The sequence below is a fragment of the Amblyomma maculatum genome, chromosome 1 (assembly GCF_055883805.1).
Source record: "Amblyomma maculatum isolate TAMU_Amacu chromosome 1, ASM5588380v1, whole genome shotgun sequence".
NCBI lineage: Eukaryota > Metazoa > Arthropoda > Arachnida > Ixodida > Ixodidae > Amblyomma > Amblyomma maculatum.
Window position 1 is genome coordinate 285,455,855 of NC_139344.1, and position 26,141 is coordinate 285,481,995.

The following is a 26,141-nucleotide window of genomic DNA, read 5'->3' on the forward strand; positions in this document are numbered from 1 at the left end:
TTTTCTACAAAAAGGCGGAGTACCTGTTCCTCACGAAAACCGGGAACTGCTTAACCACATGGCACGATAAATGAGGCTGTTTCTTCCTGTAGTTTTTTTTTTTTCTTTTTTTCTTTTTTTTTTTATGCCGCTGAGGAACAGCACTGTACAAATAGTTTATTTGTCATAGAGTTCCTGGGTTATTGGTCTTCAAAATGTATATTCTATATTTTCTTTCTTAATAATGCATCTGTAAATAATGCGCCTTTTCTCTCTTATTTTTTTCAGCTCGCTACAAAAATGGCAATTTTCCTATTTTTTTGTGTGTTCCGCAATAATTTTTTTCTCCTTGTAACTTATGCTTTTGAAAAGAGCATTCCATTATGTGCAATTATGTAGCTGGAACGTGTGCTGCAGTATTATTTATACTGGCAAAAAAATATCTTCCGAGACCTATGAAAAACGGCCATTTTCTCGCGGTAACGCAAGAGTTGATAGTGTTTGATCATAAGCTCGTCCACAGGCATAGCCGTCCAAATGAAGCTTCTGCTTCCTTCCAGGTTTAACCAAAGCTAAACTACAGCAATTTTTTCTTTTCATTTTTTAAACAATGTATCAACTAGGAAGCTTTGTATTAATGCATAGGCTATCTACATCAACGACAGAAAAAAACATTTAATATGAAAAAGAAAGGCTGTAGAATTGAGCCTGCTTGTTACTTAAGATGTTCGTTTCAATGCATTTATTTTCAGATTACGGTGGAAACAGTGTCACCACAGCTGCCACATGTGCATCGGTAACAAAGTGAGGTGCAGCTGTGAGCAATGCTAACTTGTCGTTCACTGAATGCCCCTCAAACCTAAAAAGAAAAAAGGGCTCGTCTGCACTCACAAAAGCAGGTGCCGCCTTCCTCCTGGGGGCTGCCCACATAATGATTTTGCTCGTCACATCTGCAGGAGAAAAAGGAAAGTGAATGCCAGATGACAAAGCCACCACAGTAAGCTTGTGTGCAGTTTAGAAGGCTTGTGACTTGCCTATCACAGTTTGGGCCAATGATGCCCTTGGTGGTGCAGTTACATTTGCCCGTTTCCCGGTGGCAAAAGGTGCCATGGTTGTTGCAGAAACAAGGAGTGCAGTTGCCACCATTGGCCGGATTGCCATGGTAGCCAGCAATGCAGTGCTCACAGTGTGGTCCTGCAAAGTGGGCACAAATGTACAGCCGTCCAAATCTTTAATTGGCGCGCATGACGGTCACAGTTTCTTTGATTCTGAGCTTTACAGAGGTGCTAACCTACAAAAAGCCCAAGTACAAGGAAGCGCTCATCAAGTCCTTGCTTAATCTTGGTTGATGTTTGTGGGGTTTTACATCCCTAAGCGACTCAGGCTACGAGAGACATCATAGTGGAGGACTCCGGAAATTTCGACCACCTGGGGTTCTTTAACGTGCACTGACATCGCACAGCACACGGGCGCCTTGCTTTTCATCTCCATCGAAAAGTGGCCGCCGAGGGATTCGATCCCGCACCCTTGGGAGCAGTAGTCAAGCGCCGTAACCACTGCATCACCCCGGCGAGTTGCTTAATCTTGACCTTCCGGCGTTTTCTCTGCCCTAAGGAGCAGGAGCGCAAAAAAGGTGGCCATCATGCACGCCAGTCAAAGATTGGGGCGGCTGTACAGGCTGCACAGATAAGTGGCCGGTATACAAAACCCCAAAGGTGGGTGTAAAAAGCCTTTGTTCAATTTGTTTTCTTTTTCACAAAATCAGTGGTCAGAATATTTTGGAGCAGGTGCCATCCATTTTGTAGCAGATGCGCAAACCTCGGAAGAGAAGATGAAAGGTGAATTTGCAGCCTCTTATTTGTAAAAACATTTCTAATGGTATCAGAAATAAAGAAATATGACTCAATCCAAAATTCAGCAGACGAATATTAATTTTTATACGATGAAGGACTTTTTCAAAATGATATTTTCATTTACACCAGCAGCATGAAAATACAAGTCATAATAACAGTAAAAAACTGAACAAAGGATTTTTTAACAGCTAAAGACTATCACAGAATACAGAGCAGCACAATATGTAAGTAGTTGACAAAACATTGTTATGACTACAGAACTGGCTAAACACGTCTATAACTGTCTATTTGCAGAGCGGAAATAAACCCAAAACTGCAGATTTACCAATGGTTATAGATGACACAGTGCTATATATATAAAGAAGATAGAAATGCAGTAGAAACTCGGTTATACAAGTCCAGTTGATGCAAATTTTAGGTTGACACAAACAATAAAATTCCTCGACCAGAGTGCATTGTGCACAAAGTGCAGAATTTCGGATGTTCTGAACACTCTCCAATGCGACTACAAATGATACGAATATACAAACAGTCAACACAGCTTTGAGCACTGGCCGCAGCTTACATCTCCAGGTGGCCCACAAGTCACCACTTGGACTATCAGGCTTTACACACCACCAGATCTTTGTGGCGGTACAACAACAAATTACTGATGCTGCGACTGCCAGTCCTCCTCTGCACCGTGAGCAGTTGGTTGTCACCGACGCAGTAATCATAGGAAATTTGAAGTATGTGTATCTTCCGTTGCAGCAAAAAAATCAGCCAGAACTTCATTACGCAAGCCAAGCATTGATACAATAAAGTGAGCCTTGCATGAGGGTTCAACACAGGAAACACAGCTGAAAAAGAGCGCTAGCAGGAGTAGGCCATGGCCTCTGTGCTACCAGCAAAGAGAGTTTCATTGAAGGACTGCGCTTCCCTGCATGCCCTAATGTTCATCAACTAGCCGCAAGTTGCCTGGGAAATGAACATGCACCACATTTATTTCTCCCACCACACTCTACTTCTGCACACTCCCACAGTTCCCAGAGTAGACAGACACCTGCATGCTCGTGCCACTACCGGCAGATTGGAAGCCCTACTTTATGTAGCACTTGCATCTAGGGAAATCACTTGATTCTTTGTAGCTAGCTAGCCAGCCTGCTGACTATTAGCTGTTGTAATAAAGACCACGTAAATGTTCACGCCTTGCAGTCTTATGTATGAACACGCCCATGACATATGAATGATGGTGCCGCATTTGCGGAGCGCGTACACATGCCCACAAGTGTTGGCCCAGGAAGTCCAAAACTACCTAGCAACCTCGCCTGTCCGCCTTCTCTTTTTTCGTGCCTGCACTACAATAGGGGACCCAAGCATTGCAGGGTGGCGCTGCGGGGGCCAGTAAACAGCGCCCTCCCCGGCCAACACCAAGGCCCGAATTCTGAAACACTCCTTGCCTTACTAAGGGCTCCTCACACACTCTAAGGCGGCCTGACGTCAATTCTGAAACGTCCCTTACTAAGGGGCCCTAAGTTAGGGCCCCCTTGGTGCTTCCCTGAGCTTAGGCTGCCAGGATGTTACCTTCGTGCTTCCTAACGTCGCTCCTCTACCTGAACGCATGCTTCTCCGCACGACTGTGCACGCGGTACGCTTGGCTACGGGCAGGTGTCGTGTGCAGTCAAGATGGCCGCGGTCTGCTGACGCTTGAGTCTGTCTTTGGGTTCGGTGCTTGCCAGTTCTCGCGGACAGCACAACTGTTTTCTGCCGTTTGTTCTAGCGAGCAGCAAGAATGACGCTGCGTTACCTATCGGAAGACGACAGCTTTGAAAGTTACGCAAGATTTCTGCGACGCGCGACTGAACTTGTTTACGGCGGTGTTTACAAGGCACCGGCGGTGTCTCGTCTCCGGCATCTCACCGACAGGCAGAATCCGCTCGAATACTACACAGAAGGCAATCGAAACGCGAGGACAAAACCAACAAAATGCAGCGACGCGCGGCGACGATGGCGATGTGACCTCTCGACTATCTCGACGCCGGTCAGATGTTACGACGGTTGCCAGACTGAGTTTGCTTTCCCGTCCAATACAGCGCTTTTGTCATTCTTTTTTTGGTGCTTAACCAAACAAATAGAATTTATGGCCAGATGTATCGATGAAACTATAAAGTTAACAACGCTAGCAGTATACTTTAGCAATACAGTGCATATTTTTTGCATCTTTTGCGTATAGTCTCGAAACCAGCACTCTTTTCGGTTCGGCCTCCTTTGCTGAGGCGCTCCTTAGGCAGGGAAGGCGATGGGGAGCTTCTGGAATACGCATTTGCCTTCTGGGGGCGCCTTACGTTTAGGGAGCATGGAGGGCTCCTTGCGGAAGGTTAGGAAGCGGTCTAAAGTTAGGAGCGTTTCAGAATCCGGGCCCAAGTAATCGATCAGGCAGAGTGAATAGCTCGCCTGTAGACTTTCGTGTTTTTGCAGCCTCTGCACGCGGGAGCAACTCGCTTTGCGCGCGCTCGCGTTCTTTGTCGCTCGCGTTGTTGAAAGCTGCTTGCGTGCGCGCGCGCCCTGACCGCAGTTACTAATTCTACCATGGTCTACTCGCATTGAGCGCGCTTGCATTTCCGTGCTGAAAGAAAGCTGTCTTGCGCGTGCGCTTCTGCTTATACTTTTCAAGCTCGCGCTTGGACGAAGTGGTGTTTGAAGTGAGTATGCAGCAATGTACACGCTTCGATGTGGTTTAAAAAAATAGCCGACAGTGGTGGCTATTTTCACGGCACAAATGTCAAAAAGGGAGAGCTGTTAGTCAGCCATGTGCATTCTGTTGAGCAGATTATAGAAGATAAGCTGTTCTCGTGAAGGCTAAGTGTGTTTCGTAGGTCAAAGACCACATCGTGGATTTGAGGCAAATATTTAATTTTTATTATACCCATTTCATTAAGGCCCAGATTGTAAGGCGCATGCAACCATTCGATGCGCTGTTTGCTTTAATTTCTGAAGGGCTTGCAGATGTAATCTAGTTGGTGCCTATGAACTTAATAAAAGATACGTGGGTTCGTTCGCATCTTAGGTGCGCTGTTCAGTATATGCCGATATGTTAATTTTGATGACGATTGTCGTGCAATTGCATACTCAGAACATTTTATACGTAGCTTCCACCTGAATAGAATGTGCATTCACATGTATACAAAGAAACATCAACCCTTCTGCTGCAAACGAAATATTTCCGCGCTTTAATTTTCGTGAATCGCATTCAGCTCCTAATAACTGGTCCCGCAATGGATCGAGTAATTTCAATTCTACAGAGTAAATGAGACAGTTCTGGGCAATATCTAGCAAAACAAATTTTCGCTGCGTGGTTATTACTTCATTGTTCCTATAGCTTTTATATTGGTATATAACTGTTTTATTCAATCACTTGCCCCGCTGCAGTGGCTCACGCGTTAAGGACTGTTGGTCATGGCGACGCGAGTTTGATCCCGGCCGCCGCTCGCTGGAGGCGAAGTGCAAGGAGGTCTTTAGAAATATACGTTCCCGTTATATAACCACAGAATGGAGGGGGGGGGGGGGTGACATTTTTACAGGTCTTCAATACAGTGCCCCTCGTAGCCTTGTCGCGCTGAGGTGTACGTTAAACACTACAAAACTAAACGAACATGTTCACTCAATTGTATCCTTGCTTACAGGTCATTTTATATATCCTGCCTTGGAGCTTCAGTGTCTGCTTTCTAAAGAAGAAACAATTTGCGTCTGAGCATGAGTTGCGAGGCAGCATATCCTTGTTCTCTTTTGTTAGTTTTGCTCCTTATGTCGTGGGTTCGAAATGAACCCAACGGCCCGTCTTTGTTATGTGACATGTCTGTTTGCAGCTAGCATGAACATGCCCTGAAAAGCGCCAGCTTGCGATTTCCAATGCTAATTGTTTGAAAAGTAGAACCAGGAGCACGCGCGCGCAAGATAGCTTTCTTTCAGTACGGAAATCCAAGTGCGCGCAAAGTGAGTAGACAAAGAACGCGAGCTGCTTCCGCGTGCAGAAGCCGCAAAGACACGAAAGTCTAAAGGCAAGCTGTTGCGACAGCCAGCAACACAACAATACACTTCCCCACATTTCGAGCGTCGCGGAACCACTCCAGCCATGTTTTAAACTCAGCTGTGACACCTGTTTGCATGCCTGCGAAGCCGGCATGCAAACAGGTGCAAGAGGAATGCGGCGGGCCGGCGCGAGCACTCACAAAGAGAGGTAACATGAGCGACACGAGCAGCACACAAGTTGCCAGAACACGTTCGGTCAAGCGCAGCATTAGCGCCGCGCCCAACCGATGCTTCACAATTTTGCCGCTTGCGGAGGAGCGCGCGCTGCAGTCGCGCAGCCAAACTTGAGGTTGGGTTTCCTATAGGCAGGTTAAAAAAAGCTGCGCACAACCTAGCATAGATTTGATGGGAATAAGCGCTCTTGAAACGGTTTCTAGAGATTGACATCTTCGCTGCACCAACTCATAACACTTCACGCACACTTTTGTCTGACGTAGGCCTGACATGCTTGTCACTAACAAGAAGCCTCGATGGGAAAGTACCTGCTTGTTTTCACAGCAAAAGCATTAGAACAACTCGTGTAGTTTTTACATTTGGACAAGTTTCCTAACGGCCTGTGGCACTTAACGGCATATCACTTGCTGCTCTCGTTTCTCTCTCCTGCGGTGATTCGAAAGGCTGGGAGGAGGTGCTATATCATATGCAAGTGTATTATTATTATTATTTTTTTCGCAATTAATTTTTTTCAATCACTTGCGGCTCATATTAAATTTACTTGCAAAGAAATATTTTTATGCTCCATGCTTCCCTAGCTTTCGAAAATTTTGCCTTATTAACCCAGTGCAAGATGCATTACACCTCTCTTAGCAGCGCGCCACCATCATTTTCATGTTGAGCTAAATTTGGTAGCAGAACCTCAAGGCAGCTGATTTGGAGCAGTTTTGGAGCAGTTTTGGAGCAATCTTGCGTTTTGAAGCAGGATGGAGCAAATGGAGCAGCACTTCCACCCCTGTACTCTTGAAGAGGTACAGCTTCTGTCAAAGGTGTAGAGCCCAGGGGGTCTGCTTCTGCAGCCGTGTAGTGGCGCTGATTTAGTATTAGCAGAGGTCCTTCCTACTGGAGAGGGTAGGACAGAAAATCTCCTTACCATTAAGAGGTTTGGAACACTGGAAATGCATTACAAGCCATACGAAGTGACTCAGAAGCAGGCCCCCTGGGCTCTACACTTTTGACAAAGACTACATATCACCTCCAAGTGCATTTGAGCAAATTAATGTTTAATGAGTAATTAATGATTAGCGAGGAGGAGGGGATCAGAGCTAACTTTCTTGTTTCTCCACAGAATGGGCTGAAATTTGGTACACATACTGCAGATTACAACAGAAAGACAAATATAAAGTTTCATAAAGATATCTTCATTAGTTTTTGTCTAAAAATAATTTATATGTTCGCTGCTTGTGGAAAGCCTGGCACAGCAACAAAACATGGTAGGGAGCAAGGAATACTTTACATGCTTACCCAAATGTCTAATCTACAGCAAGACAGTGTTAATTTCTTTTTTCATGCGCTAATAATTTTTTACTAAGCATGACATGCACATGATTGTGCGTCACTGCATAGAGCCATGTACTTATTGTGAAATAATAAAATAATGGAAAGATAAAACAACATTTCAAGACTGTCTTTAAGTACAGCACATTTTATGGGTCACAGCAAAACAAACTGGATCAAAATCGGTTCATACATTGTTGTGCTATGCTTTCCACGAGCAAGGTGATCAGCAACATGATGCACCGCGCAGCAGAGTAGGTGACGACAAATAGGAGAGGCACACACATACGGACGATGCTGCACTGACAACTGATTAATTGAGCACCAACATTCTCTTCCTTCTCCACTTCTAAGCACACACACAGCAAAAAAAGCACAATTGAGAAAACGGCCTGCAAACTTTTGCAAGCACTGCAGACTTATTAGAAAGCACCAGGGCTGTAATATTTCGCGTATCTGCTGTCAGGCATCTTGCACCTCTGCCTCTTTATTTGCCGCACTTTGTATGCCTTCAAGCATTCTTGAACCCTTTCTTAAGCCCGCTGGACGGCAAAGGCACCAGGGCATACACCCAAGGTAGCACACATTTCTGAGTAGGCTCTTTGGATCCCTGAATTGTACCTCATGACTGCTTGGGCACAAAGTTTTAACAAACAAAGAGTTCACCGTGGAAACCTGCACAAGAATAAACTCACTGCCACAAGGAGCCAAAATTTGGTCTTTGCCTTGCTGGTCCACCAAACTCAACTTCCATTCTGTTGCGGATACTGTGCGAAGAGAGTTGTGAACGCCGCATGCCTGCGCTTCTGCCATCATTGCCGATACGAAACGCGGTTCGTGGCGTGCCTGAATGATGTAACGATCGGCCAACGATTCGTCTGGTGAATTTTCAGTCATCACACTGTTGCTCGTCGAAGGTTGGGGCTCATTTGCAAGCTGCGTCTCCATGTCGCACGATGCGCCAGAAACAGAGTACACCCTCTCTGCTGACAATGATGACCTTCGACCTGCGTCGCCTGCACCGACGCATGAGAGCCTCCGCTGGTGCGTCTTTCGTCAAATGGGTTATCGGCGTTGATGGCACAGAGTGACTGTCAGCTTCGCTGTTGCTGTTGCACAGTGCTAGATAACACGGCACATTGTCCGCATGTTCAGTCTCTTGCTGGCCGCTGTCTTTTTCTCGCCGTAGGAGGCTTGCGCTTTTGTTTTCCGAAGGCGTGACTCGCCGAAAATTTCTTTTCAAACAAGCGACGATCCATCCGTATCGTGGGAGCAGCAAGAAATCCGAATATGCGTGCCAAATAAAAAGGCCGAAGTGGTAGACAACAGTGTGACAGTGTCTCGCAGCGGTTGCCAACCTGCCCGCAGCCGCAGCAGCAGCCAATGGGGAGATGCCTTTTAACACTGCAACCAATTGGAGCCGCGCTTTCATCGAAGAGCCCGTGTGACCACCTCCGGCAGACCCGCGCGTCTTTTTTATGTTTGTACGATTGTTACAAGATGGCGACAACTGAAGAATTCAGAAACAGATCGGCGAGCCGCTGAGCTTTCGAACAATACCAAGATGGCGGCGCTCAGTGGGAGGAAAGACGAGATATGGCTCTGTGAACTGCAGTGATTTTGCGCGATTTAAAACTGTTTTCTCACCTGTGCACTGACAATTTATTTTTTTTGGGGGGGGGGGGGGGAGGCACTTTTAGTGCATTTTCAGCCAAACCATTTTGATACAACGTAGTAATGTGTTGCAGATACCGAAATGCGTGGTTTCCAAAAATTGATTTTTTTCGAGATTTTCGAGATCTGATCCCCGTGTCCACCCTTAATAAAAAGTGCAAATTACTCTTGCTGCCATGAGCATTTGGATATATTATTAAATCTCCCGCTGGCCTTGCTAAAAGCTTAAATTATTGTGGCTTTAATGCTGCTCTACCTTTTCATACCATATTAAAATTTAAGATGACAATTATAAGGTAAACCTTTACCTTCGGTGCGATGCTGACAGGACTGAAGGCACTCGGATGATCCATTGCAAGTGCTGTGTCCATTGCACTGGCATTCTGTGGGATAGAAGGCAATGCAACAAATGTCAGCAGGTGACTAGAGAAATCAAGGAAGAGTCTCGGATAGCATAGGCAGGAAGGAGATCAATGTGTGAGCAGGCTGTCTCACACATTGTCAAGACTATCAAGAAAAAGAGCCAGATTTCATAGCGTGACAGCACACGGCAATTTGTTAGCAGTTTTTACACCCCTCTTTCCCTCACCAGACTCAGCTGTGTGGAAACAGCACAGTTCCACAGACGTTGATGCATCGGAGAGCTCGTTTTTGGATGCGAACAGCAGCAGTGATGGCTCAGAAGACAAATTCAGCTCTTCAGACTTTAGCACTGACAGCGAAACTACGTCAAACCGACCTGGAACGGCGACAGCCATGCCTCGATGAGTTTCGCGTTTGCTCCCCAAAAGTTTCCGCTTTTGCTGCGCGCAGATTGGAAGAGATCACTGTTCCGAAGGTCACAGCTGTTATCTGCAAGGTGCCATCTTTTGGGTAGTATTAGTTGCCACCGGCAGCGCAGGGAGCAGTCTTTTCCGCTAGAGGACAGCCAGGGGTCGACCTTGACTACTGTTTTCTTTCCTAACTCAGCGAATACTGTACACAGAAAGCTAAAATTTGCTGCAATGTTGCATTGGTCACTGCTGTAAAAAATGTATATTTTGAAAATTTTTTTTTTCGTTCGTATCATGAAACTTTTGTGTTTGTTTCTTTTAACTGCAATTTTTGCCGACAGTTCATTTTTTTCATCCCTTATTCAATAAAATGTTGACTGTCACTAATACCATTGTGAAGAGGAATTCCTCCTCTACAGTTTGATACTAGACACTCCTGTACCAAGCAAGTTTTGTTAATGAAAAAAAAAAAAAAAATCATCCATCCAAAAACCACCCCTTTTCCAGTGGACAGGAAAGTGTTAAGACCAGTTCACATGCAAGTGATTATGCGAACTCAGTGGCGAGCGGCAACGACAGAGTGACAAATTTCCAGTGTTGGAACCACTAAAACTACGTCGCTCTAGCCGCTGCGATAGCTGAAAACAGGTTTTTACGTCGCCGCAGCAGAAATCGTTAGTGTTTTCGCTTGCATTTGAAACAGGCTTTTGTCACCGCGTTCCTCTGTTTCGCACCATCCCCTGTTTCGGTTCGAACTTGGCAGAATGCCAGTGCTCGCCCTATTGTGCAAGCCTCATTTTCAGTATGTTTGCTATACAATGTCGCAAGTGAGCAGGCTCCATCCACTGCAACACAATTATTAGAACGCATGATAGCAGCAAACCCCTTTTGAAGCAAATGATGCTAAAATCCGGCGTCATGATCACGACTGACCACATGCTTTCGTTGATGACTGATGGGTGGAAAAATGGATGCCAGTTGCAAAAAAAAAAAAAAAGTTTTTCCCTTCGCAACGATTTGGTTTTTGATTTGGAGACCTGTAGTGCCCATCTGATGTCACTGCCTTGCATGGCCGTTGGCTGGGACCACACTGACAGAAATACTAATCTGTATTTCTGAATTAATGGGGCTCAAATTAACAAGTGTTTAGCTGCAAGTTCCCAAAGTTGTGCGGACGAGAGAGCAGGCAGCCACTGCTGTGGCTGCCAACCACTACCCTCCAGCATACCAGTCGCTGCACCGGTCATGGCACTATTTAGGATTTACCAACTCTTTCATGGTTTTACCTGGCTTTATTTTCTGCCCCGTTTTGGACGTGTGCAGCCTCTAACTATACCTCCCTATCGCGGAGGTGTTGCTGTGGCCATGTGCTGGGCGTCAGGCCACTCAGACGCGGTGGTGCGCAGTCCAAATTATCGGTAATGGAACAGACTCGCACTTGAATTAATGGGCTTTTTTGTACACAGACCTCTATGCAGCTTGGCTGGACCAAGTGTAGTTCGAATTATCCGAAAATTAGAATTATCGAGGTTCAAAATGACGAGCTTTCAATGTATATTGTCACGTAGCCGTTTAGGCCCGTAACCAGAAGGTTGGGTTTTAATGGGGGGTTGACCTAGCAGGCGCAGGAGAGCAGGTCCGGAGCACCAAGAGGCAGCAGCCAACTTCAGCTTCTCATCGAACCGGCACAGTCTTGCCACTGGACGAGTATAGCGTCTAGACCCACGTTGCTGGCATCTGTGTGGACCAGAGTCTCGGCATTCACATCGAAATGGGCAAGCACAGGTGTTGTCTGCAAGCGGTGCCGTAACTCGTCGAATGCCTTTTGCTGTTCGTCCGTCCAGATGAAGGTGACATCATCCCGGGTGAGACGCGTCAACGAAGCGGCAATGCGTGAAAAGTGTTCAATAAACCTGCGGTAATAGGCGCAGAGGCCTAAGAAACAGCAAACTGTCTTCTTGTTACATGGAGTAGAGAATTTGGTGACAGCTGATGTTTTAGCGGGATCAGGACGAACTCCTCGATGGCTGACGACGTGACCCAAGAACAGGAGCTCTTCATAGCCAAAGTGACACTTTTGGGGTTTTAACGTGAGGCCGACAGATCCGATAGCCCGTAGCACAGTGGAGAGACGTTGGAGGTGTTCCTCGAACGTTGGCGAAAACACAACAACGTCGTCCAGGTAGACTAGACACATCTGCAAGACCAGATAGAACTACGTCCACACAATCCGAAAGGTAGGACTTTGAATTCATTTTAAAGTCCATCGGGCGCGACAAACGCTGTCTTCTCGCGATCACGTTCATCGACTACGATCTGCCAGTAACCGCTCTTAAGATCAAGCGATGAAAAGTAGTGTGCATGGCGCAGCCGGTCTAATGATTCGTGGCAGCAGGTAGACGTCTTTTTTTGTGACCTGATTGAGCTTACAGTAGTCCACACAGAACCCTAAACTTCAGTCTTTCTTAACGAGGACCACAGGCGAATCCCAGGGACTCCTCGATGGCTGTATGACGCCGTCATTTAACATCTCGTCAACCTGTTGAGCAATGACTTCGCGTTCCCGCGGTGACACTCGGTAGGGGTTCTGTCGGACAGGTCGGGTGCGGTCGTCGGTTATTATGTGGTGCTTGGTCAGGGGCGTCTGTTTAACCGTGGAGGTGGATGAGAAGCAGTCTTGAAACTGAAAGAGTAGCCCGACAAGTCTATCCTTCTCTGCCGGTGATAGAGCGGGATTCACATCAGGGTCGAAGTTGGGCGTTTGGCTGGCAGACGGGTTGGTCTCAAGAACAAAGCAGTCGTGGGCTGCTTCTGCGACACCTTCAAAGTAGGCTACCGTGGTGCCTTTAGCGATGCGTTGCCGTTCGTTCCCGAAGTTCGTAATCAGCATGTGAGCTAGACCATTAGTCAGATGAAATATACCGCGTGCAACACAGACTCCATGATGTAACAGAAGCTCTGTGTTCTGTACGGCAACGCTGGCAGCACAGGACTGGTCGTCGCACCTGTCTGACGAGAGCAGACGAACGTGGCGGCATGGATACATCCGCGTCAACGATGCGTAAAGGTGCGTGGCGTCGTTCGGAGTCAGCGGTCATCGTTGCAGGCGTCGAAAACATGACAGTACGGCAAGGAACATTACTAATGGCCCCATGCTCAAGTAGAAAGTCCATGCCAAGTATGAGGTCCTTGCAGCAGTGCGGCAGGATAACAAAAACAGCTACAAAAGCTGAATCGGCGATGGTTACTCGGGCAGTGCATCGTCCGATCGGTGTCATAAGGTGACCGCGAGCAGTACGAATTTGCAGCCCCAGCCATTCAGTTCTCACCTTGGAGAGCTGATCTGCGAAATTCTTGCTTATTATTGAGGAGTCTGCTCCGGTGTCTAACAGAGCGGTTACTGGGTGTCCGTCGACGAGAACGGAAAGGTCGGCGCTAACCACGTAATCGGCTTGAGGTTGATTGGGAGTTTCGGGTTCATGTGGCGGCGGCACCATCGTAGTCACAGCATCGGGCTGAGTCGTCACGGGGGGCCTTTGGGACATCGATTCCGTTCGTCAGCAACCTGCCCCCCTGAGGTCGCCGCCTTCAGTTTCCCCGGTGTGGGCTTGGCGACCGGCGCCTCGGCGCATCATTAAAATCACAGCGGCTAGGTGATGAGTAGCGCGCCGGAGAAGACTGTGTACGGTCGCTCGAAGAGGTTGCACGGGTTGCGAGGTATTCCTCAATTTCTGGAGGGCATTCGCCGACCCGGGGACGTGAGGAATCATGAGAAAAACCCCGAAGACCGAGCTCACAGTATGGACAACGACGGTACAAGTGGCCGGGTTCTCCGCGGTGGTAGCACAGCGGCCGTTGGCGAGGAGTGCGCCAGACGCTTGCCTTCCGAACCGGTGGCTGCATGACGGCGCTCTGCTGGGATGGCGGCTGGTAGGAAGACTGGTAGCATAGTGGCTGAGGAGCGGACAGCTGCATGATGATGCTCTGGTGGGATGGTGGCTGGTAGGAAGGTTGGTGGAATGGTGGCTGCAGAGAAGGCGGCGGCTGTGATTCGAAACGAAGCTCTTGCGCTGGAGGCACAGCAGGCCGACGAAGAGCCGCTGCGTAGTTCATAGAACGTGGCTCCGACAGCAACTCAGGCGATGAAAATGTTTGACGGATTTCTTCACGTACGGCTTCGGTGACAGCAGCGGCAGTCGCGTTAGGCGATCCAAGATTAAGCTTAAGGAGCTCCTCGCGAACTACCTCGCGGATCAGCTCACGCAGAGAGTGATTTTCAGCGGACCCGTACAATGTGGCCACACTGCTGAAGGGCTGACCACAGGCAGACTCTGTGCGTCGGCATCGTTGCTGCAGAGCTCGCTCAGTGAGGGTAGCTTCATTGATGAAGTCCGCGACGGTTTGAGGTGGACAGCGAACCAGACCAGCGAAGAGGGGTTCTTTCACGCCCTGCATCAGGTGGCGCAACTTCGCTGATTCCGTCATGTCGGGATCAGCCTGTCGGAAGAGACGGGTCACGTCCTCAGCGAACATGGCCACGCTCTCGTTAGGCAGTTGCACACGAGCTTCTAGGAGGCGGCGTGCGCGATCACGGCGGTCGTGGCTGGCAAAAGTGTCCCGCAGCTGCTGGCGAAAGGAATCCCAGCTTTGAAGACTGGCCTCCCTATTCTCATACCACGTTTTTGCGCAGTCCTCAAGGGCGAAATATACATTGCGCAGCTTCTGAGCAGGGCTCCACTGATTGAATTGCGCCACTCGCTCGAACTGGTCGATCCAGTCGTCGACATCTTCCCCAGTAGCGCCATGGAAACTGGGGGGCATACGTGGCTGCTGAAGCAGCAAATGTTGACTTGCCTGGGTCATTGTAGAAATCTCGGAGTGCTGGTCGGCTGGCGCTGGTTCAGGTAGAGGAGCAAATTCCGGCGCCAGACCCCGGAGGCAACGGCTGCAGCGGTGAACGGGTGTAGACACGAGCAGAAGCCGGTTGGGACTCGATGAACGGCTGCGAGAGGTCCGAGACATGGAGGTCAAGGCCTCACCTCCACCAGTGTCACGTAGCCGTTTAGGCCCGTAACCAGAAGGTTGGGTTTTAAAGGGGGGTTGACCTAGCAGGCGCAGAAGAGCAGGTCCGGAGCACCGAGAGACAGCAGCCAACTTCAGCTTCTTCTCATCGAACGCCACGGGGCCACTTCTTCGAGTCCGCGCACGAGACTCGATGAGCAGCTGCCCAGCGGCTGCTGTAGCACACGCTACGATATGCTCTTGATCCACAATAAATGCTGTGTTGAAAGTTAGCGCTTGTCCTGTCTTGTCCTTCTTTGTTCCTGCACTACGCCTCTCGAGTTATAATGAGCTACAAACCTGCCCAAGCCTATTTACTTCCTAACAGAAGAGCAATACCGTATTTACTCGCATAATGCTCGCACCCCCCACATTGCCTATCGAAAATTGGAATTTTTTTTTTCCTCGCATAATCATCGCACCCCCAACATCACTGCCGCGAGAGTCTACATGTTGCACCGCGGCAGTCGACTACGCGTAGCGAGCGCCATCTTTCTAGTGCTACTGAAACTAGCTGGCCCCGTTAGGTGCGTGCGCTACCAGGAGGCGCTACCCGACCCAACCGACGATCATCACCAGCTCCGACCACTCCGAGTGCCTCGAGAAGGAAACGTCAAGGTGTTTCGTCAGTTTTGTTCCGCTGGTACCGCCGCACGTTCTCCCGAGTTCCGCGCATAGTTCTGCCATTTTGCGAAGACTTTCGTAGGCCTCGCTCAGTGCGTGCTACTTTTGTCACCGTGCTCTCTGTGCCGCTTCGCCATGGGGCGATACGCAAGCTACACCGCTGCCTTTAAGCTAAAAGCTGTCGAGTACGCTTTGGAGCACGGCAACCGCGCTGCCAGCAGACACTTCGGAGTCAACGAGTTTTGTGTCCGCTACTGGAGACGGCAGCACGACAAGCTCAAGGCAACCAGCAAGACTCGGCGTGCCTTCCGTGGTCCGAAGACGGGAAAGTTTCCTGGGGTTGAAACTGCACTCCTGGACTACATTAAGGCTCTACGGGCGGATGGTTGCGCCGTGTCAATAGAGCTGATGCGGAACCAGGCGCGCATAATTGCAAGGAAAGAAGGCATCTCGGCGCAAGATTTCCAGGCAAGTAACGGGTGGGCCACACGGTTCATGCGGCGCAATGGACTTTCGCTCAGGAGGCGGACGACGCTTTGCCAGCGGCTACCTGCAGCCTATGAAGACAAGATTGTGGACTTCCATCGCTTCGTGATACGAATTCGGCAGGAAAGAAACTTCTTGCTCTCCCAGATCGGAAACGCGGACCAAACGCCCCTCAATTTTGATATGCCGAGCAGCACTACAGTGGAGCAGACAGGTGCGCGGTCTGTGCACATAAGGACGACTGGTGCCGAAAAACAACGATGCACAGTCATGCTAGGCGTGACTGTGGACGGGCGGAAGCTGCCACCATATGTGATTTTTAAGCGGAAAACCCTGCCAAAAGGAAAGCTGCCCTCCGGAATACACGTGCGGGTGCAAGAGAAAAGTTGGATGACAGCAGAATTGATGATCGACTGGTTGAAGACGGTGTGGGCACGGCGACCGGGAGCACTTCTTTGTCCGTCGCTTCTCGTTCTTGATAGCTTCCGCGGTCACCTCATGGACTCTGTTCGCGCGAAGTTGACGGAATTGCGTACGGACATCGCAGTAATACCAGGTGGCCTCACATCGATGCTGCAGCCTCTGGACGTGTCTTTGAACAAGCCGTTCAAAGATAACGTTCGGAGGCTGTATGCAGAATGGATGGCCGAAGGCCAACACGCTCTTACGCCGGGTGGCAAGATAAAGAGGCCATCTGTGGAGCTGCTGTGCAACTGGGTAGCAGATGCATGGAGCATGATTGGCGCTGACGTGGTCGTGAAGAGTTTCAAGAAAACTGGCATTTCCAACGCCCTGGACGCGACAGAAGACCACTTGGTGTGGGACGAAGATGAAGAGGGTGAAGCTGAGGAAGCCGACGAAGCAGCGACCAGCGATAGCGATGGCAATGTCGACGTGGACTCCACGGACTCTGAGTGATGGTGATGTTGCGGGCGGCCAGCCTTCGCAAATAAAGTGTTTCTGCAGGTAGTGCTTGTCGTCTCTGTGGTTTTATTACAAACATAAGTCCTGCTTGCAATTGAAGTTTTGGTTAAATTTACAATAGCTGGCTTGAGAACCCCGGTTCACAACCTATTTACATTTGCTTTCAACACTCCAAAGCATTGTTCAAAAATTTTCCCCGCGTAATTATCGCACCCCCTAACTTCGCACCGATTTTCTGCGAAAAAAAGTGCGAGGATTATGCGAGTAAATACGGTATTTTGCGCCTGTGTAGCCTCGCTGCACGCCGGAGTATGTACCATGCATGAACAGTGGTCTGCACTTTATTTTTCCTAAGAGCCATAATAAGCCCTGGAGCAGGCTAATCACATTCCGAAGACAAGTGTTTAATTACGGTGGGACTTAAAGAAGAATAAAACGTGAAGCTTTGCAGCCCAGAAACCATTAGGCTGAAACTTTACCGTCACAGCAGAGAGCTGCAAATGATGGAGTCATAGCAGAGCAGGCCGATCAGTGTGAGCATGGGCCACTTACTGGGGCAGTCAGTGAAGTACCAATTGGGGGCTGGGCAGAGGCTGCCATTAACTCGGTATGTTGAGCCAGCAGGAGACAGTGGTCCTGATGCTGAGCCCTCCAGGCACTGGCCTTTGCCCGTATTGCTGCCATCATCGCACCATCCACACCGCTCATGCTCCTGGCAGGCACTGCATGTCTGGAAGTCCTCACATGACAGGGCTGCAAAGGGGATGAAAACCATTTGTTACTGTGTCTCACAGTGGACAAGAGTTACAAAAATTGGGTCTACAGTAGCCGAATGATCTTTCGGACTCCAATAATTCGGACTTTGTTCAGGAACCGTCACGCGGCCGACTGATCAAATTTGGCGCGAGCAATACTGTAGAGATCGCTTATTTTTTTGGCTGGAGGCTTTTCGGTATTACTTAGATACAAGCGGGCGTCGTTTTTGCAAACAACCTGTTATGCGCAGCTATGAAAGCTAGGCGAAGCAGTCATTCGGATGCTCATCGTCGCCATTTGATGCAGTGGCAAGAAACGAATGCTCGACCTTTTCATCGCGGCAGCCTACAAAGAGCGTGCAATCGGACTGAAAATGTAACGTCAGCACTGTCCGCAGCGCTCACTCCGACGCCACCCGCCGCAGCTGCCACACGAGGGGGGGAGGGGAGCACTGTCATGGGGGCTCTCGTTCTGCTCCTTTTTTTCCGTGAGTTCCGTCTCGCAGTCTTCGCTACCGTCGTTAACCATGAAAAATATGTTATTGCTTCACGCGGCGCTTGCATTGGTTCGCGGCACGTTCGACCGTGTCGCAGTACATCGTGAAGTGGCATCGACATGGCGAAAGCATGACTGGCTGTGATGTTCTAACTGAAGGGTTACAGCAGTTACAATTTAGCATGATCCGCTTCTGCGGGGCACCACTGTGCACGCGGTGACCACCTTGAGCGAGTTACATGCTTCCCGGTGACGCGCACACCTGCCGCTTCTGCATCAGCCAGCGTGCGCACACTAGTGGCCGCGCACGCCATATCGAATCACACAAGTGTGTGCGCATGGGCGACGCGCGGAAGCCGATCACAGTAGCAGACCGCGCTATGCTATAACTCTTTGTTATCGGCATATAAGCGAAAAATGGGGAGCAGCGAAGTTCGTGGTAAAGTAAATTTTTCGGAGAAAAGTGATTTTTTTTTTTTTTCATGTTCACGGATTTTTTGGACTGTTCGATTATCCGGACCATTTCCAGGGTCCCGCGAAGCCCGAAAAAAAACAACGTCGGCGACTCTACTCCGAAGCCACACAGCAAGCTGCCACCTGCACAGGATGAAAGGTTCAGCTCCGCAATACGCCCCACTCATGTAACAGCATTCTTAATGCACATGATTTTCAACACTGGGGACACGGGGGGGCCAAGCTCAAGATGGTTTAGTAAAGCCTCCATGATGCCCCGTCTAAGAAGCAATGGCTCATATATAGCTTTGTGCCTTTCCCATTTACTAAGAAATGTTGCGTACTACAGTTGAACCCGGATAATTCGAATTTTGGTTATATCAAACTCTCGAAATATCCCCTTGAAAATCCCATGTAAAAGTATAGGAAAGCTGCGCCGTATATCAAACTCAATTTCACTGGTCGTTCGATATATCTAACTCCGCACCACGCACTGGACAGTGCGTCTTCCCCAAAGACGATCACGCCACCATTGGCCATTTGCCGCGTGACGTTTTCAAGCCACGTGCGGAAGGAATGAGAGAGAGGGCAGAGCCACACCCTTTCCCAAAGGCGCGCGCATCTGCGGTGATCGTTTCCTGCGCACTAGCATGTGACGTTTGCAAGCCATGTGCATGAAGGAACGAGATGGAACCGGTTTGACAATGGCCGGTAGAGAGCAGAGCCGTGGTGTTCGGGAGAAGGGAAAAACATGATAGAGCAAAGCACAAGGGTGTGCCCCTATTCTACTGCCGAGCTTTCTCCTTCCTGTCTCTTTCCCGGCCTTCGTTCGCAGCAGCATGCACTACGCATGTGCTGACAAGCCAGCTCTGCCCATGGCAGACAGAACATCGGACGCTTTCTCCAGTGTGTGTTGTGAACCCTCTGCGCACGGCAGCTGATGCTCGATGCGCGTCCTGTGTCATCATGCTGAATGTGTGTATGCTATGGCGGCTGCAAACGTTAAGAACCGGCAGATCTGTTTTGTTTTTTGCAAGAGTTGTCCATCCTTGTCGTTGTACTGAACGTGCAGCGTAACGTAAGCTATGGCAACTGCGGACATTAATTAGAAGCGGCAAATACTTTTCTTTTGCGGGCGACGACCATTCTAGTCGTGCTGAACATGCAGTGTAGCATAAGCTATGACGGCTGCAGACGTTAAGAAGCAGCAAATTTGTTTTTTGTTTTTTTTTCTTTTGCGAGAGTCGTCCATCCTTGCATCTATGAATCAACAAAAGCACGCGGTCAGCTGCGATCATGACACCGGCTTTTAGCATTGTTCACTTCAAATGGCATTTGCAGCTATCACGCTTTCCAATGATTTTGGGCAGTGGACTATGCCCACTCCAAGCACAGCGTGATAAATCTAACCAGGCTTGTGCAATCAAGCCATCACGGATACTCCGCCAAGTTCGCTCCCTGCCACCGCAGGAGCTACCAAAAGTATAGTCAGAAGCTAAACATGTTGTGACGTTTATCACTGCGCAGCATCTTGGCACGCTGTCAATAAATGAGCTGTGGATGCGCCACCGAAAGGTCGTTTCACATGCAAGCAAAAACACTCCCGATTTCTGCTGTGGTGATGCAAAAACCTGTTTTGAGCTGTCGCGACTGCTCGAGCGGCTCGAGCGACACAGTTCCAATAAGTTGGAAGTTTTTCGCTCTGTCGCTGCTGCTCGTCGCTCAGTTCACTCAATCGCTTGCACATGAACGGGCCTTAATGGCTTTTTTTTTTTTTTTAATTTTTTTTGAGAAAAGTGGAGGGTGGGTTCATTATGCTAGTGGGTTGATTACGCAACGAATACTGCATCATTTTTCATGATCGGAAGCGGCGTCTCAAGCAGATTCCTGTATATCGAATTATAGATCTATCGAACTATTTCACAATCCCCTTTTAGTTCGATATATCCGGGTTCGACTGTAGTACATTCGTTGTCATCTCCAGCAGCAAAAGATAGTTTTCCTGCTCGTATGACATCATGGTCATGCAGCCAAAATACTGACCGTGGGTTGTGCACCCACTAGAGGACATCAGTGATCTGTATTATGCGATAGCGTATATAGCTTACTCCTCTGAAAAGCCACTGTTGCCGTAGACGGCAGTCAGATAAAATCCTGATCGGTTGATAGGATCATGACACCACAACCACATGACCTCGTGAAGGAATTTCAAATAAACCTAACGAATTGATGGAGCGTCTAAGTGAAACCAAAACTGGCACTGAGGTTCTTCCAATGAGGGTAGTTCAGAAAACAAAAGTAATTCAATAAAATAAATTTGTCGCTACTGAGGTTTGAACCAAGGCGCTTTGCATGTGCCCCGCTATGGTGGTGCAGTGGCTAGGTCGCTCGACCACTGTGACCAAGGATGCGGGATCGAATCCCAGCCGCAGTGGCCACTTTTCGATGGAGGCGAAAAGCAAGGTGCCCGTGTGCTGTGCGATGTCAGTGCACGTTAAAGAACCCCATGTGGTCGAAATTTCCAGAGACCTCCACTGTGGCATCGCGCATGACTTGAGTCGCTTTAGATCGTTAAACCCCGTATGCCAAAGCAAACCCTCTGCATGCCAGGTGGGTTGGCAATGCATAGGCCACGAAGGATCATTCGTACCAAGCGCGTTAGGGGGGCACCCCTAGTGAACATGTCGTGGTGCGCATGACTTACTAATACAGTCGAACCTGGATATATCGAATTCGAAGGGGATCGCGAAATAGTTCGATATATCAATAATTCGATATACAGAAATCGGCTTGTGACGGCACTTACGATGCCAAAAAACGATACCGCATGTGTCGCGTAATCAACCCACTCGCATAATGAACCCATCCTCCACTTTTGCACCCGAGAATTTGAAAAAAAAAAAAAAATGCGTTAAGGCTAGCTCGCTCACATGCAAGCGACTGAGCGATCTCAGCGACGAGCGGCAGCGACAGAGCGAAAATGTTCAAACATGTTGGAACTGCATCCCTCTCGCCGCTCGAGCCACCGCGGCAGCTCAAAACAAGGTTTCTGTGTCGCCGCGGATTTTCGCTTGCATGTCGATGGCGCGCGTCAGTCCGTTTCGGTCGTCTCATCCACAGCTCATTGGCAGCGTGCCAAGATGCTGCGCAGCGATAATGTCAGGGCGCGTTTATCTTTTTATAGCTCCTGCGGTGGCGGGGAGCGAACTTGGCAGAGCGCCCGTCATGGCTTGATTGCACAAGCCTGATTCAATTTATCACGCGTCATGATCGCAGCAGCTGACCGCGTGCTTTCGCTGATTCATACCATGCAAGGATAAACGATAAAAAAATAAATAAAATAAACATCCCCAACACACGCTGGAGAAAGCATCCGACGTCGGTCTGATAACGGGCTGAGCTGGCTTGGCGTATGCGTTGTTGCGCATGCTGAAGGAGAGAGATAGCTCGGCAAAAGAATGGGCACACCCACGCACATGGCTTGCAAACGTCATGTGTTGGCGCGCGGGAAACAACTGCAGATGCGCGCGCCTTTGGGGAATGGGCGCGACGCTGCCCAGACCAGCCGTCGCTGAACTGTCCCCTCTCATTCCTTCCGCGCGTGGCTTGAAAACGTCACGAGGCAAACGGCCAAGGGTGATGCGATCGTCTTTGGGGAAGGCACACTTTCCAGTGCGTGGTGCGGAGTTCGATATATCGAACGACTGGTGAAATTGAGTTCGATAAATGACGCGGCTTTCCTATACTTTTACATGAGATTTTCAAGGGGATATTTCGCGAGTTTGATATAACCAAAATTCGATATATCCGGGTTCAATATAACCGGGTTCGACTGTATTGTTTGGGATGTCTACTGATGTTACAGTAATAAGAATTTTAAATATGTAAAAATTTAAACAAGAAAATTTTTTAAAAGCTTCGCAGAATAGAAATCAAACTTAAACGAGCCTACTCTTCAGGTAAAGAGTATGCATCCTCCTAATTTCTTTTTTTTTTTTTTTACAACAATATCTAGAACTCCATAAGGCATAGCATCACACCACTGCGCCACTGCTAACATGTCTGCTGTTTTGTACAAATAATCATTTTGTACAAATGTTCTTAGAAGTAGCAAATATGCATAAAAATATTCTATTCATATTTATGTCTATCACTATTTGATGTGAATTTGAATCTGCGCTTCGCTGAACTATTTGCATTCCATTCAGTTTTTAAAAAATGCTACTCACACATTTCCCAGTTTCTTTTTTCTATCACCCAGTGAAAAATATAACAGCTGGGTTCTGCTGTATGCAAAGTGTCCTGACAAGTTTAGCATAAATGATGTGGGTACACTCCTTCCCAACAAAAGTAAAGGCGCACATAAATTTCTCCAACAGTTTTTTTTCTCACACAATTAATTTTAACTTGATGTTCAACATAACACCATATGACAAGTATATTTATTGCCAATCAGTATTACTTTTAAACCAAAAAGACATTATTTTAGTACCCTTTTGGTGTCAATGCACAGAGTATGTTTCAAACATCTCATTTCATATCAGTGGTCCAAGAAGCAATTAGCAGTTGATGTATCACGAATGTGCATGAAGTATTTATAGTTTAACACGAAATTTAGAAAAAAACAAAAAAAACCTATGCGAAACTATGTACAGTAAATTACAGATTATATGTAATTATTTGTAATATCAAACTGGGAGGATAATTCCCTCAAAATCCCATACGAAAGTATAGCAGTGTTGTTCAAGTTTATCAAACTACTGCTCCCAGCACATGGAACGTGTCATGCCCCTGCTAATGGTGCTATACCTTTTTTTACCCACGTGTGCAACAGCTAGCAGCAGGAGGGCATTATCATAACTGCATGGACTGCAGCCTACCTGAACACTTGGTAGTGGTCCACTCAGTGCACTGTGCCAGGGGAAAGGTGGCAGCATAGGCATTGGTCTCGAGGCATCGCTGTTGGCTGATGCACCACATGCAGCTACCTAACAGACAGGCTTTGCACGTTGTACGTGAGCTGCACGAGTTGTCGCACTTCACACGGTAGTTGTCCGATAGCACGGCCTTTTCAGTCTTGTTGCCTGGAAGCAGGTGAGAGAAACCGGACAAGAAGTGTACTTTTCATGGCATGTGCTGGTACTCGGCAAATTTGAGTACCTAGTAAAGAGCACAGCTAAGAATGAAAGATAACACTCCACGCTGCAACAACTGTTCAAAGTGCATGTGCTAAACTGACAGCTGTTCTTGCCTCCCAGTAAAGAAAAACCGTTTGAGCAGATTGCTCAACTATTTTCTTCTCCTCTTATGCTATCTTTTCGTGAGCAATAAACTAAAATCTAGCTGTGACCAACTGCATTCACCAAATGTCAGCCTTACTAAGCAAGGCATGTACAATGAAATAAGGCACTGGCAGCTATGCTTTGCACCTTGCTTTCAGGTACGTTTATCACCACAAGCGATCATCAAAATAGCCCTCCTCAAACCTGAACTTGACGCTGTGGAGTTGACCGCGCACATCTGATGTGCACACAATGGCAAGCATGACGAAACATGAACTGCCTCATCTCTGGCAATAGGCCGACTACTCAGTTTCACTTTCAAAAACCTTTGCACCATTGCACCATTTGCAAACACGATCACAGTTGCATAGTGCTTTGAACTGTCATTGGCAGTACTGGACATTTTGCACGTTTCCATTGTGTGGTTCTTCCTAAGCTCAAAAAATTTGTGCTCGTCCAGCAATGTTCAGCGTGTCATGTGGCCTCACATGTAACATAGGCATTGCAGCTACCACATCATACTGTGGAGAATTGAACAGTTCTGCTTAGATACTGCACGCAATAAGGAATTGATTGGAACGAGTCATCATTGCACTTGCAATTTTTTGCCAAATAAATTTAGTGTAATGCAAGCGTTTCTATTTTTTTTTTAGGCTATTGGATAATTTAAACTTCAGATAATTCTAACTTTTCCCCGGTCTTTTTCACCAACTGCAACTGTTAATAACACAATACCTGTAAAGAAGATGGCATACTAAAAATAAAGTTTATTACTATAACTTATAAATGATTCCTCTTCCTTTATTTAATGCTGGTAGGTCTCACAGACAACAGTAAATTATGCTGATGATGGGCAAAACCAAATTTGTTTGCGATATGTTTCTTTGCATAGTTAGCTTTGCTGAAAAGTGTTGGCCTTTGGCCTGAACTCCCTCTGCTAATACAGTGAAAGCTCATTAATTCAAACCACGATAATTAATATTTTCTGATAATTCCAGCTACACTATTTGGTTCGGCCAAGCTCCATAGAGATCTGTGTACAAAAAAAGACAGTTAATTTGAACACGAGTTGGTTCCCTTATAGATAATTCGAACTACGTGCTGCCACGTCTGGGAGGATTGGAGCACAGCACATGGCCAAATAAACACCTCCGTGAAAGAGCGGTACAGTTACAGGCTGTTCATGTCCAAAACGGGGACAGAAGATGAAACCAGGTAAAGCCATGGAAGAGTGGGTAAAGCCTAAATGGCACCGTGACCAGCGTGGCGGCCGGCAGCACCAGAGGGTAGGGGTTGGCGGCCACGGTGGCGACTGCCTGCTCTTTCTTCTGTGCAACCTCCGAAACTCACAACTAAATGCTCATTAATTTGAGCACTGCTAATTCGCAAATACAGATAAGTACTGTCAGCATGATCCCAGCCAAAGCCCATGAAACGCTATGACTTCAGACAGCCGCTATGAATTACGCAGAAAAAACTTTTTTTTTTTTTTTTTTACAAGTGTCGTCCATGCTTCCACCTACAGGCCATCAATGAAAACATGCGGTCAGCCACAAACATAACGCAGGCTTTCAGCATCGTTCGCTTCCAAAGGCATTTGCTGCTGTTGTGCATTCCAATGATTGAGTGGCAGCAGACGGTGCCTGCCCCAATCGCCATGCATTGATAAAGCAAACGTACTGAAAACAAGGCCTGCACAACTGGACAAGCGCTGGCACTCTGCCAAGTTTGCTTCCCCCCTTGCTAGGGCACACACCAAACACACCGTGATGTTATCATTGAACAGCATCTTGGCGCACTGCCAAGAAATGGGTAAAGTGTCAGCGCGAGACGAAGGGATACTGTAACCATCGACGCCTTTTTTTTTTCCATATTCTGAAGTGAAAATCGGCGATGGGTGGGTTCATTATGCGTATGGGTTCGTTACGCGAAATCATATGGTAATTACTGTAATGCAAATGGTTCTTGTCAGTTTTTTCGAGGCCATTCGATAATTCGAACATCAGATAATTCAAACCTTTTTCCCGGTCCCGTGAAGCTCGAATTAACGATATTTTACTGTACTTAAAGTATTCAATTGAATGTGGACACATTTTTATTTATTGTCTGAATATGCTTATTTGAATATGGTCCAACAATGGTTCCCTGAGGCACTCCTCTATTAGAGTACTTAGTTTTATAGTAAACCCTAGAGATGCGAACAATGAAAGGTCGGTTAAGGA

General features: G+C 47.8%; 1 protein-coding gene across 2 annotated transcripts in view; it reads right to left on the reverse strand.

Moving 5' to 3' along the window:
- Nucleotides 1-26,141, reverse strand: part of dsd (attractin-like protein dsd) — a 153,137-nt gene that overhangs the window by 50,409 nt on the left and 76,587 nt on the right. For both annotated transcript variants that reach the window (XM_084591538.1, XM_084591539.1), the window contains 5 exons: nucleotides 23,518-23,721; nucleotides 17,486-17,686; nucleotides 9,374-9,448; nucleotides 1,014-1,173; nucleotides 871-929 (listed from right to left, as the gene is read on the reverse strand). In XM_084591538.1, the coding sequence (XP_084447664.1) occupies nucleotides 871-929; nucleotides 1,014-1,173; nucleotides 9,374-9,448; nucleotides 17,486-17,686; nucleotides 23,518-23,721 (699 nt within the window). The remainder of the gene's footprint in view (nucleotides 1-870; nucleotides 930-1,013; nucleotides 1,174-9,373; nucleotides 9,449-17,485; nucleotides 17,687-23,517; nucleotides 23,722-26,141) is intronic.